Source organism: Pezoporus wallicus, unplaced genomic scaffold, assembly GCF_028554395.1.
Source record: "Pezoporus wallicus isolate ANWC-B61680 ecotype Strahan unplaced genomic scaffold, APGP_CSIRO_Pwel_v1 contig_736, whole genome shotgun sequence".
NCBI lineage: Eukaryota > Metazoa > Chordata > Aves > Psittaciformes > Psittacidae > Pezoporus > Pezoporus wallicus.
The window spans coordinates 3,101,996-3,116,709 of record NW_026639744.1 but is presented as its reverse complement, the minus strand read 5'-3'; the positions used below and the strand labels follow the sequence as shown (position 1 = coordinate 3,116,709).

General features: G+C 40.1%; 1 protein-coding gene across 3 annotated transcripts in view; it reads right to left on the bottom strand.

Moving 5' to 3' along the window:
• The window catches only part of RNLS (renalase, FAD dependent amine oxidase), a 70,996-nt gene extending 56,564 nt beyond the window's left edge, over window positions 1-14,432 (bottom strand). For 2 of the 3 annotated variants that reach the window (XM_057415728.1, XM_057415730.1), the window contains exons 1-3: window positions 14,288-14,432; window positions 13,261-13,403; window positions 12,808-12,969 (exon numbers count right to left, since the gene is read on the bottom strand). In XM_057415728.1, coding sequence (XP_057271711.1) covers window positions 12,808-12,969; window positions 13,261-13,403; window positions 14,288-14,385 — 403 coding nt within the window. In that variant the 5' untranslated portion in view covers window positions 14,386-14,432. The remainder of the gene's footprint in view (window positions 1-12,807; window positions 12,970-13,260; window positions 13,404-14,287) is intronic. The other variant, XM_057415729.1, reaches the window with a different exon arrangement.
• Window positions 14,433-14,714: the final 282 nt, after the last annotated feature.

The following is a 14,714-nucleotide window of genomic DNA, read 5'->3' as shown; positions in this document are numbered from 1 at the left end:
GCATACAAACCACATTCACACTACAGAGTTAACAAGTGTTGTCAGAACATGGACTTATGAATACTGTTCCATTAATAAGTGGTTTTTTTGTTTCTTAAGCAAAGATGATCTTAAGGTCCTTTCCAACCCTAACAATTCTATGATTCTATGATTCTATGACTTGTAGACAAATATATCTAAAATATAATCACTAATAGAAAAGAGCAAGAAATGGAAAAAAAAATAAAGCTGTGTACATTTTAACACTTCACCCACAATCAGTACATTGTTTCATGTGGCTTCAACCATATCACACGTTCTGGATGCCTTACCCATTTTATTTCTTTTGTTTTATCACACATTGTTTTATTTTACATCCTGTGTCTCATCTCAGACTTTTCAAAGGATTTAGACATACTACCAAGCATACAACTTAAAAACCTGGTTATCCAGTCTCTTCTTTTACTTGTAAGGTTATTACTGCTATAAAGTATTAATGCTCAAAATGTAACAGTGGAAAAAAGAAATTGGCTCTGTGAAAGTTACTGACAGTTCAGCTGCAACCAACAAGGGGCTTAAAAAAAAAAATCCACACAAACCCAGATGGAATTAAAAATAATTAAAATAAAATAAAACCCCTGCCATTACTACATCATACCAAATGCTGTATTGAAAAATCAAATTCTCCCATCCTCCTGCCACAACAAACCATTGATTGGAAAATTGTTCATACCTTTTTCAACTATTAATGGTGACTATCGATTCTAACATCTAAATCGGACAAAGACTGCTGGCCAGACTTATCTCCCTCCAAATCCCATTTAAAAAAAAAAATATGCAGGTACTCACTGAAAATTGAACCTTAAACCCCACAAAGTGCATCCTTACATTTGACTTTACAGCAAAACACAAGTACTGCTGGGGTGACACCAAATAAAAATTTAAATAGGGAGGTAACATTTATGGATAAAGGCAAATGACAGAAAAGAACAAACACTGATTTGAAAGAAACAAAATATGCATCTCATTGCCTATAAGCACATGCATATCAGCAGCAGTTTTATTACCAGCATATTTTTGGGGGCTTAAAACATACAAAGCCAAAGGCCCTAAAACTGGTATCAATACAAAACACTGCTCAGGCCAGCAAGCCACCCGAAATTCCTGCTTAGAGGGGTTCCAAAACCCTAGGCTACTTTAACAAACCTCAGACTGAAGCTGTTCATAAGGAACTACCAGACTTCTTTCCCATGGGATTACGATATCCTTTTACCACCTCCTATGTGTTTAAAAAAAAAAAAAAGAAAGAAAAAAAACCCAAACAACCAAAAAAAAATATCAAAAACCCCAGATGTGTTACAGCCATTTTCCAAATATCTGATGGTGCTTCTACTTTTTCCACTGCATCCAAAGCAGAAAACATGGCATTGCAAGTTACCATCAGAGAGGAAAGAGCTAGAAAAAACACACATACTTCTAAAGAATGAAGGGACAAAAACTGTGAGAGATTGAAGTTTAAAAAGTGCTATGTCCTTTGCTTGCCAGAATATGACCTTTCACAGTGTTTTAAGCAGTACACTAAGACTAAAATGCCTTCCTGGAAGCATTTTGACAGCGCCATAAATACATAATTTATTAGTCTACCTTTTCCCAATCTTACAGATGCTAACCACGCCTGGGTACTGTAACACAAGCATGATGCAAACAGACTTACACTGACATCTAAAGGTATCTGTTATGCGATGCCACATAAATATTTTTGGGAAGTGCTATATAAAGTGCCTATATAGTGCTAACAATACATAGATTTAGAAATGTTAATTCTTATACCCAGGAGAAATTACACTTTCAAATATGAGATACTTTAAAAAGTTTAAGTTTCCATACCATATCCCAAAGAGACAGCCCTCTGTAAATGCAAGGGAATATTGATATACAGAGTACTAAAAGTTACCAGAAAATTGTATTTCTGAAGTTTAAGCAAGGATTTACTTGGTAAATTTACATAAGCTGAAATATAAGTATGGGAAAAGACACTAAAACCCTAGGAATCTCAATTCAGTCAGTACTTAACTCTTCCAGTGATCCTTTGCAGATAAACTAAAAATATTCAAAACCCAAATTTAAGGCAACTTTCACTGTTTGAGTAAGAACTACATAGCATTTCCTTCAGAGTAGAATATTAAGTTTTTACTCAGATGATTCTATCTTACAGAAACAACCAACCTTTCCAATTGAGCTGGGCATTCTAAATTCTAAAAGTAGTTCAGCTATTTCGAAAACAAGTTTCAAAGTTATTTTTTTCCTGTTTCTAATTTGCCTTTAAGCATAACACATTATAAAATGCCAATGTTGGTTTCAAACTTGTTTGCAACAAGCATGCCTTAATGAGAATAGATGAAATGGGGTTTGACCAATGTTCCAAAATACACTTTCTACTGTGCTGGTGAGAAAAGGATATGCAAACAGCCAGCAAATCTATTTCTTTTATGCTTTACCAAGTCATATAACACTTTCTTGTTCTGCAGTCACTTACTGTCTGCAAGATGCTTGAACCACTTGCTAACTGCATATAGTTAAATTAATAAAATTTACTTTGCTAAAATTTCCACAAGCAGCTACCCTGTTTCACTTCAAGAATAAATCCCAATGAACAGAGGTCAAGCAATCCTTTATGTAGAGGTATATACTTATCCTCTTTACCTGGTCTTCACAGAGGAGCACCAATCACCCACATATCAGTCCAGTTGTATTTTTAAAGCATTACTTTTGGAAATAGACTTGGAGGCTACTATTGGCATGTCCCTTATTCTTTTAAATAAATAAAGTGAAAGGACAGCTTTGATCCCTTTAAATAAGGCGGTGAGTTCTTTACATCTTTAATAATTTGTAGCAATTGAGACCATTGCTGTAATATAGGGTGCTTTATCAACTAAGTTAATGAAGTCAACGAATCACATCTTTGTTTCTTACCTAGCCCATTCCATTTCCTAAATTAAATAATCTCTGGGACTGCAAGACTGCCTGCTTACTCTGTTAGCAGTAGAATGGGAAATCCACTTACACACATGATGCTTCCTGAAACATAACCAACATTCAAGCCCTCCCTAATCACCCTAACAGCAAATCCTGATCAGTGAAATCCAAACACTTACAATGACTCACCAGACAGCTGCTAGTAAGCTACTAACTAGTGTTTTAAATCTTCTTTCTCTCAAGTTTTACATATGTGAAGACTTCTCATCTGGAGTGAGATAACTCAGCATTTCAAAGATTAAAACTTCAGTTCAATAAAATAAGGTACAAAAGTAAAGCTTAACACATCCTTGGGGCAAACAGGATATTTTTGAAGTTTACTATTCAACTGCTATATTTTCATTATTCAGTCCAGGCATTACAAGCTATATGAATTTAAAAACAAAAAAAAAACAACAAAAAAGCACAACACACACACACACAAATAACACCACAAAACCCAACAATAATAAAAATTAAGCCATAGTTAGAGACATTCTGCAAACCCCATGTGAAAAACATTCAACCCCTCAAAAAATCACAAGATGAAGCACTTATGGCAGATAGTAAAACACCTGCTAAAGAAAACAGAAATTCAGATAAATTCACTTAAGACCCAAAGATCTTTGGGAAGTCTCACATGTGATGTTTATTATAAAGCTCAGACAATATTTATGGTTTTCAAACAGATTGTTAAGGTATATGACAAACACAAGACCTTAAGGCACACCATTTGACACAGCATGCTCATTCACAGAGACTTTAACATCCACTCTTGGTCATCTAATTTAGGCACAAGTGAACACCCCTGGTCATCTGCTAGCTTTCAGGAAAGCCATGTGGGTCAGAACAGCAGAGCGGCTCTTATGATTACGAGTCTTGGAACAAGGCTCATTCTGTCAAACATACCACCAACATGAACCAACTTTTTAAAGATAACTCATGTTACAAGATACTGGAAACAACAGTTAACCTAGCAGGGAACTCAAATCATAAGAAAGAGCAAGGCAACCACAGTAAACACAACCGCAGCAAATGCGATTCTAAGGCAATGCAGGTAACTCCAAAACACCACACAGCTAAAATACTAACAGCCTATGATAATATCCCAGATGGAAATTATGAAAGGGCCACTGTTCTCAGCTTCTCTGACAACATAAGCCACTGCCAGTGCTGTCTGGTCTTTTCTGCTACTACACCCCCAGCCTAATTTCAGTTCGGTTGACACAGCTGCTTGCTGGCCATGCAGGGAAGAGGATTAAGGATCTGACCCAGATTTTAAACTGGTAAGGAACAAAGAGCAGCCAAAAAGAGAGGGGACAAAGGAAACATGCCTGTATCCTACATTTCACAGTCAGCTTCAACTGATGCAACTGCAAATTGCTAAATAGAAGGGTGTTCACATCTCTCGGGTTTGCTCAGCTTTAGAGGCCCCCACAGCCACAGACTAAACCCGACTGACCTGCTCATACAAACACAAACTCTTTTTAGCTGTGGAATTTTTCTCCTAGTGCTAGTTTTCAGCTACATCAGTGAGCTGACACACCTGACACCTTTAAGGCTGACAATGTGCACTGCAAGGCTTTTGCAAAGTAAAAATGTTTACTATCTACATCATCTCACCTGGGGGCACATGAAAAGAAACAGATCTTAGTTTCTACAGAAAGTGCCCGAGGCTAAATTATTGCCGAGGGTTTTTTTGATACAAGAGCATACCATATATTTTTGGAAGTTATGATGCCAAGTATGAAAAGCTGACTGCAAAATCAATGCATATTTTATGTTTGACTAAATGGAGCCAAAATCTCATTAAGTTTAAAATTAATATTAATTTCTTCTTCCTGCTTTAATCCAGTTGTGGACTGCAAAAATAACTTACAAGTTTGCATATGTATCCATGGGACATAAAGATAATCTTTATAAAGCACAGTCTCAACTACAGTGATGTCAGTGGCCAGCAACAATTAAAAAAAACTAAAAATCCACAAAACCGCATCAAGTCTAGAGGCACCGCCTAAGCTATGAGAATATAGCATAAAAAAATGCATTCCAGTGAAGACTTGTATCTGCCTATTTGACTGCGGCACTAATAAAAAAAAAATAAATCCCAAAGCAAGCAATGAAATGTTAAAGCTGTGTGCAAACCCGCACCAGATTTCTTAAAGGTTTTCAACTCTATAAAAACAATAGCTGCATATTTCACATCAAAACAAAGGCTATAAAGTCAAAGTCAACCCATGGTCACCTTCACACGTTTCTTTCCCAAGTATGCTGAGCAGGTGTGGTAACAGAAAAGGACAAAGAGCTTTTCTAAATGCATTTTCCCCATCTTCTCTCCCTGCCCCCAAAACAAAAAACAAACCCAAAACATATCAAAACACAAGGGCAGAAGTTAAAACAAAAAAAGAATTTTACTCAAAGGGAGAGGCAAAATGTACATTATTATTGTTTCCCCAAGATCAACCATCAAAACTAGTTTAGATTCTGGATCTAAAAATTCAAGTCTGAAACAAATGACTGAAGACTTCATGAAGAGTAAGTTTTTAGTAGCACATCCAAGCTTCTTAGAACACAGAAACTATCAGCTCATTAAATGCTCTTCCCATGAGACACAAATAAAGAAGTTTCAAAATTGCTCAGTTTGGTCACATTTTTTGGCAGGGAACTTACACCACCACCACCACCGCCCACCTCTAGACTCATGGCAAAAAGCAGCTTTGGAAAGATTTCTCCATCTAAATACAATCCTTGGACAGTACCAAAGACTGTGCTGTTGGGAAAAACTGAGAGGTATCTGTGCTTATTGTTGAGATAAACAAATTTTAGAACATTTATTTGTTCTGTTCCAAGTATGTCCTGTGTTCAAATACCATCACCTTTATTATTTAGAAAAGGAACGTAACATGTGCATACACACATGGGCTCATGTCTAGCTGATCCAATATTCCCGTGGTCCCATTCTCTATTTTGAGATACACTACTGGAATAATGTAATGAGACAATATAAGCATTAAAGTTCTGTGATCAAGTCCCCTGGTATTGAAGCACTCTGCCAACCAGCACAGGCACTAGGGACAGGAAGAAAAGCACGTGTAGGTTACGGTAATTACAGGTAGCCAAATTAGGCTGAATTAAACGTGTTAACACGGAAAAGCAGCACTGCCTTACATGTCAGAAGTTAATGTTTCTTAAAACATGGTTTAACTAAATCAGCACAATCTTCTGCCAGTTTAATGTGCAGGTGCTCTGAATCTCTCCTGGGACTACACAGGAAACGTAAGTTCAGAATTCAAACCACAGATTCATGAGCATTTCTTTGCTCACTCGCACAGCCCCTGTGCTACTCTCCTATCCTTGCTGAAAAATGCATAATAATGTATAATGTGCCATTATGTCTGTGGGCCACATGGTGAACCGATGATCACACGACTGCTAAAAATAATTCCCTCACATTTTGGGGAGGACAGGGGGAGCTGCATTATTGTTGTCCCACTTGCTGGAGATAGGGTAGAGCAAGTAATAGGGACTGCTGGAAGAAATGTTTCTGCAACATCACTAGGCACAAAAAAGGGAAAAAAAGAAATAAAAAAAAAATTGGCTGTGATAGAGAGAGACCCCCCCCTCTACAAGGTTTCTTTTTAAGGTCATCCTGGTCTGGCCAAAGAATCTAATGTAAGTTCTCCCTGGAGTGGGAAGCAGTCGCCACACTCCCTCCAAATCTTAAGACAAGGCAGAATACTTTAGTCTTCCAGCAATGTATCTTGCTTTTTATCTCCTGTTTTACTCTGAGATCTGCCAAATCAAAGTTTCAGCTTTCCACCAAAGGCAAGAAGTGTTGACTGACAATAAAATGCAAAGTAGCTCTTTTTATAATAAATGTTCTATTTCATTCTCCTTTTCAAACTTCTTATGCTCACACACACCAGATTTAATCCTCACACTTCTCAGACAAAGAGAGTCACTGGAATCAGTGTGGTAGCCTGATTTTTGACAGGCTTTCAATGTGTTCAACTAACAGCTGCAGAACGAGTCTATTATAAGCACTCCAGATAAAAAGAAACACCTAGAAATGGGGTAAGTCAAACATACTTTCATGAATACACATGCCTACTTCACCTTTTCTCTACAGTTTCAGCTCCAGTAAGCATTTAGAAAAATACTTCCTTAGAAGGAAGGCTATACCTTAGCTGCAGAAGGCTGAGAACACGTAACAACTGCAGCTGCTTTAAAGACTGACATAGTGGTTTCAGTGCAGCTGAACAGACAAGTGTATGCTGCTGTTCGTCCTTAGACCCTCCTGCTCCCACATGTGTAGTTCCACGCTCTCATTTCTGCCTGCATTCTCATGCCTGCAAGATCATTCCACAAGCTAATCCAACTCCTTGACTGCGCAAAAGCACCCCCAGAGAGAGAGAGAGGGAGAGATCCTTGTTGATCCGTGCATCGAGTCAACTCGCAGGAGGGTACAAAACACCACAGTGGAAGGTTAGAGGTGGAGCAGACACCAGCAGTGCGAGGTAGGGACAGGATGCCATTCACTGAATCACAGGTGAAATTCACAGCTAGAAGCAAAACAGAGAACAGCTCATCATAACTGTAACAGCTCTCCCAAGGGCAAGGACAGAGGGTTTCACTACTACAAAAGACAACCTAGGTTTCTGCTGCAGCGCTGATAATCCAGAGTGTATTGCCCAAATTTACCAACACAGAGCCTTCCAACATCACAACCTCAGTCAGTACCAGGATGCTTCCATGTCAAATGAGTGACTGGTTTTTAAAGACCACATTAATATCAACAGCTAGTCTAATGCAAAGCTAATAACTTCTGTTTCCAGAAATGACAAATATTTGCACTGTGTGACCTCAGCTCCTAAGGTCTGATAAGTAACTAACAAATCAGTGTACATGCTTACACTAGATGTTTCAGATATGCTATGTAATGAGAGCAAACTCAAAGCCTGGATAAGCCCTGTTAAGATTGGAAATGGAACTACAAAATTCAGAATTTGTCATCATGCTATCCAAAACCAAACACACACTCAGCAACCACATTGGACTCATGAAAAATTATCAGTTGTACTTTCCTAATTCATATTATAAAGCCCCCCTATGCAAATACAGGCCTGCTTTGCTCCTATCTTCTTGTCAGCTTGTATTATTTAAAACATGTGGGACATTCACAGAGATGGAAAAAAAAAATAGGTCAGGCTTGAAACAGAAGCCAAGCCATTCTGTTTCATTAGCAGATTAAACATGCAGAACTGTTATTTTAAATTCTAAGTAAAACAACTTAATGAAAACATTCTGAACACAGATAAAAACTACTGTAAATTGCTGCAATCTTTATTAGCCATGTTGCCAAATGTCATACTAGAAAGAGAACAAATAGTTTGTCAATCAGATTTCAAAATGCACAGAAAATATACTGCTTAATGATCGTATGGAATCTGGTATATAAATCTAGGATTTTCGTAACATCAGCAACCAACAGTCCAGTATGCCTGAAATACTACTAGATGATGAACATTAGCAAAATCTAGTCCTTCCATTTGCAAAGATCCTACTTTGAAGCAAACCTGCTCCTTTCCCAAAATCAAATTTGCATGACAAAACTCAAACATTTTCCTTTAACCTTCTGTGCAATCACAATACTTACTACCAAATACAAACAAGTACACTAAATTTAATTTATTTATTCAAGCTAGATGTCCTAAACATCATTTGACTGCTGCCACCTATTGCTGTTCCAAACATGTTGCAAGGAGGTAACCCTCACCCTTCTGCCCCTATCCTATACCAATACTCTGCTATTTTAAAAACTTTAAAATTTACTAACTCTTCACATGCAGCATGTCACCTAAAGAAATGAAAGTGGTGGAAAATTAATACATTTCAAAAAGACTATTTTTTTTTATTAATTTTGTTTGGTAATTCCGCTGTAACTTCAAGTAAGCACAGGGCAAACATGATTTCTGAATGAAAAACAACCAAATCAAACCAGTGAAGGGTAATTTCACCAGATACCAGTGTCAAAGAACCCTAAGAATGCCTGTTTCACAGACTACCAGTTCAACAACTTTACTAGTTTAAGTTATTTCAAAGCTTAGGACTTCCAGCAACTGATGAGTTTATTTGAGCACAATAGCTATAGAAGAAATTAATACAGGTTGAAAATGAAGAAGAATAAAGATAAATAAATCTAAAAAGACTGGCAATAATAATAAGATGTCCTAAAGACACTGAAGATACAAGTTAGCATTTGCAAATGGAAGAGCAAATCAGCCACCGTACCCAAAGGCAGCTACATTAAGAAAACTCAATTGCTTTAATGCTTTTCTTGAAGCATCTAACTACAAATACAGGAGCCTAAATTTCAGGAGACATCTCTGAAAACTTAGTCACAGGTGTCCAAACTGGTTTGCTGTGGAAGAAACATACTGCGGGTTTATGGCAATTATCTATGGGACCACTGCATAGAAACACTCAACTATTTAAATATTCTCAAGCAAAGGACCAGTACCAGTATGACAGAGTTAATCTTAAGGCTCAAATAGGAAAATGGTGAATTCCTGCAAGAGGTGAACTACCACTTCTGGTTAGTCATTTGAACTCTCCAGCTCAGGTTCTTTCACGTGAAAATACCAGAAGCTAATGCCAATGGATCAAAGCATCACCTACTCCACACAGCTGTTCCTTTGCACCTTCCCTTATTTTACAGCCTTTATCTATACATTAATGCTAACAATCCCTCATCATAATCCATTTAAAACTTCATTTGGCTTTGAACTGAGAGATCCAATTATACCCAAGTGGCTAAAACAGAACCTGGCACAGGTCCACAGTTTACAGTTCAATCTCTAGTGTGCAGCAAAACTGACCTGAAAATGCATCTCTGAGAACAATCTTGGATAGAGAAAGCAGAGGAAAATTGTGGCAGATATGGAATGTCTTTAAACTAGCTGCCTCTAATTAAGAAGCTGTCAAAGTAAGGATGATACACTGAAGTAAAGGAGGGTATGCAGTAAAGATGTCACAGTCAAAAACAGACTGCTAGGGAAACAGACAAAGCCTGTTCCATTGACACTGCTTGTCACAAACCACAGCAGTGACCAAGATTAATACTACCACAAGGCACCAAGTCACACCTCATTTAGCTTCAGCATCTGCCTTCTATATAATAAAGGCCTGCAAGATCAGCAATTAAGGTAGCTGTGCTCCTAAATCCTGCCCCTCCTTCACTTTAAGCCCTTCACCTACAGCCTCAGGCTAGTTACACGTGACCTCTGAGCTAGCCACACAGGCTGCTGTTGCTAGATAGAGAAAGCCCTCCCCTTCCTCCAACTCTGCACATCCCTCATTTTAGCTGCAGCATGAGCACAGCACCAAAATGATTCCTCTCACTCTGAGTGACAGCAAGGGGGAAGCCTTCAACAAGGAGCAGGAACCTCTCCTTCCAGGAGCGGCTGGAATTGCTAGTTTGCATACAAGGAATGCACAAATATGTTTTTCATTAGAAACGTTATTTTTGCCTCTGGATTTGGAAGACCAAAGCATACAGATGACTAAATTGCTTTAAAAGTAAGGAAGCAGCTTCAGCATATATGCAGGCTAATACTACCAACCAGGGAGTCAGCTGGCGAGTCAGATCAACTTGCATAGCCAAGGGAAAACTAAAATTTCATCTGCACCAGAGTCAGTTTTGCGTCAAAACAGGGTGCACATCTGACTCCCAGCATGGTACCCACACAGTACTGCTGGCAGAACAGGCAAAAGGACAGTGTCATTGTGGTGGGGAGCCGACAACTATTCCTTTCAGTAGCTGTCCACAGCTAATTACCTTAAGCTCAATGTGAAATTGCATCTTAAATCCTGAAAGAGGTGGATCCAGGAAAGCACCCTTCTCTGTCAGCAAAATTCAGCTCTTCAACATGCAATCAATACAAGGTTGAGATTTAGAGACACAGTGATGTACCCTGACCCTCTGAAAGTCAGAAAGCACCAGACATCTACACCCTATTCAAGTTCTGAAACATTTTCCTCATGTTCTCCTCACCTACTGTCCCACTGCTTTTTCCCTCAAAGGAACAGTAGTAAAGAAGTCAATAGCTCCAATGCTAAGGAATCCTTTAGGATGACTAGGGAGTCAGCCCTGTTGCCCAAGATAAAGAATTAACAATTGGCTGGGAATCGGGAAGCCAGTCTCACACATGGTACAGGCAGAAAGAGGGAGAGAAAATGGGAGGAGAGGAGGAAAACACAAAACTTGCTCAGTTCCCTCAGATAAAAGTTAACCCTGAAATTATACAGTAGATTAAGAAAAGTATGTCATGGAAAGCATCTGCTAGTTCTACCACTCCACAAGCAAGTGAAATGAACTGTTAACCTTAATTACATCTTCTGAAGTGAACCTGCCCACTTCTTGAACATGAAAGGACTTAATCAGCCCAAATAAAATAATCTGCAAAGGTGTCAACTGACTGAAGAAGGCCTCGAGATGCAGACTACAGGAACCTCAGGAAGACTTGGAGAAAACAGTACTACACTACCTCTCATTTTCTTCTGTTCCCAGGATATTCACTATCGACCACTGCTAGAAAGGACAGGATGGGACAGAGCCACTCCTTCAGTCATTTACTCCAGTAATGACACCAGTGAGCAATCAGTCACCTCATTACACCTGACTCCACATGCTTGTACAGTTTGGGCTGTTGAGGTTTCCCATTTGCTCTGAGCTGATGTCTCTTGCAAACAGGGGAATGGCCCAACCCACTGTAGTTGTTATACACCACTCTCCTCCTACTTTCCAACGCCGGCAAAACCATGCTTCAGTTAGTGACCAGTGTTTTCAAAATTAATTTACTGTATCTTCATGTAGCAGAACAGAACACACATGGCTATCAAAAGGAAAATGTGTAATTATGGAAAGGGTATCTATACATTTACCCCACTCACATGATTCAGAGTATGAAGTGAAAGAGCATGCTTGCCAACCAAGAAAATTCAGTGGTGATGTTCTTACTTTCCATGGTAAAGGGACAAGGAAAATGGGAGATCTTAGAAAACAATGAATAGCAGAGAAGTTCTGTTTTTACAGGATATTCACCTATCTAGGCACAAAGCTTAAAATACAAGGCTGTAATGAAAATGCTTCTCTCCATTACCGCAATCAGACATCAGGCACTGTTATATATACACCCCAATAAATCACCAAAGGATAACTGAAATTTACTCACATCTGAGGAATACAACCCTCATGGGACAGTCAGAAACAGCAAACAAGCCAGAGGGTCTGAGAGGCTTTCATCCTATAAACTAGAGACCAAGAGCTCCAAACCAAACTTTTTACTTCCCTGAATTTCATATGCTTTTAGGCTCACTCACTACTGCCCTCACAATTTTCCCTACAGCACAGCTGTTATTCAAGTCCTACTCTTCTGGGTCACCACTACTGCAGGCATACCAAAGGGAGCACTGAAAATCAGCATAACATGTCAACAAAAGGATAGTGACAAGGAAATTAACACATGGGGGCCAGCTGAGGCCCTCGTCCAATTCACTAAATATTTTCAAGTTACAGAAAAACAAGTCCTGGTTTAGAAGTAAAAAAAATTAAAAACTGGGTTGAAAACTGACCCATCTATTTAGGCATTTTTGCTATCAAGCTCACATACCAGGTATACAACCTTGAAATTATCCACCTCCTATCATTTTCAGATTCACCCTATTAACAGACTGATGAGTGCTTCTTTGCTATACAAGATGCTCAGTTGCCATTTTAGGTTAGATACCTGCGATTCTGAGGTATTAACTTACTGTTTACAATGTCACCTTGCAGGTGAAGAATTTGTGGAACAGGCATTGTGAGAATAACTATATCAAATAGTTCTGGTGGTCCCATTTTCCTGGAGACTTCCCATTTCCCATCTCGGAGAGATATGTGAGTTACATGCTGCTCATAGAAGACATCTGCACCTGCTTGGAGAAAGAATAAGTTAAATACATGTAACAGGGAATTCCAGAGAATTCGTATAGAGATGCTTATATGCCAGCAGTGCAGCCAAAGTCAGTGAAGAGCTTGCAGGCCTTAGAAATTTACAGAGCTCCCAGACATGTTTGTCCGTATCAGCAACTTCAAGACATATATAAACAAAAAAGGAACTTGAACTGTTTTTTGTATTTAAATCTCAAATGAGAATGTTCAAGAATACCATTAAAACCACAGTCATTAAAACCTTTCATTTCATACAATGGCATCTAAAAAGTTACCTGACTGCTTTAAATAATACTTGACAACTGAGGAGATCCCCTGGGGTGCCACGTAATTACATGAGCCTTTTTTCACTACCATTCCTTCAATGGGTGCAGTCAGCTGCTGCAAGATGCCGTGAGACAGAAGTTCCTCGTAGAAGCTTAAATGAAGCAAACAACACAAAGATGAAGATATGCTGCATGTAAAGCCATAGCAGCTGCCATTATTTTTCACAATTAAAGTTAAGGACTACCTAACTTTCAGATTTAGAGAACAATTTTTAACGATCCCATGCAACCTGCATTTCAAGCAAGGCTATGCAAGAATAAGAACCATAGCTATAAAACAACAAACTAGCATGCTGTTTTATTAGTGGCTGAGCTTTTACACAAGACCAAGGCTACCTACCGCCTGTAACAGAAACACTTAGCACTTCGACCTGAAGGTTGTCAAGACTAATCGAGGCAGGAGCACAAACGACAGTTACTTAAAGCTCTGAATATCAGCACAAACTGCACTGCTACCATGGAAAGCAGGAATAGTCCAGCAGCTGGACGCAGGTGCCTAAAAAACAGCTCTTTTCCCCTGATTTCCGCAGAAATTTTGCCGTTTTACAGTGTAACGCTGTTACATCACCATCCCCTGCCCCAGCCTGAGGCAAACAAGCCTACACACCCAGCGAGCACAAGCATGCCCCGCCAATGCAACCTTTCCCTATCCCTGCAGACAGCCACCACTGCTCTCTGGGGCAGACACATCACGCTTCTTTCATACCTAGCTTTCCAACATAACGCTCAGGCTACTCTTTGCTCTTCAAAGCAAAGATCTCTGGTTTTAAGCAGCGGGACCATCAGCACCTGCGTTCCCCGCAACGCAGATCTGCACCCCGGCTGAAAACAGCCGAGCCGCGACACCTGCGGGCAGGGCGCCCGGCCACCGAACCCGCCCGACCCCGCGTACCAGCCCCCACCTCCCCTACCCCACTTCGCACTTGAGAGGGGCGGGGTGCGGTGGGAGGCAGCCCAAGGCCGGGCCGGGTCTCACCTGCGGCGCGGCTCGGAACGCTCCGCCTCGAAGGTGATGTACTGCGCGCCCAGGTCGGCGGTGCTCGCAGCTTCCCGCGTACCGCGGCTCGTGCTCATGCGGCCCCCTGCGCGACAGCCACTCAGAAACCGCTACGTCACGCCGAGCTCGCGAACCTCGCGACAGCAGCGAGCGTGGCACTGTGCATGCGCTCTCACACAGGTCTCGCGATAGGAGCCTCTGCTGCGGGCGGCTCTTACTGAAGCGAAAGAGCTTCTGCATCTCGATAATGCGCGCTCGCACACATCCGAAAGACAGCCACAGGGCTAAAGGCGCAGAATGGCACCGAGCACCACCCTTGGTCCATACCAACCCTAAGGTGAGATAAGGCAATCCACACCGCAGCATTCCCAACAGCATCACGATGCTACACCTGCAGCTCTAGGCA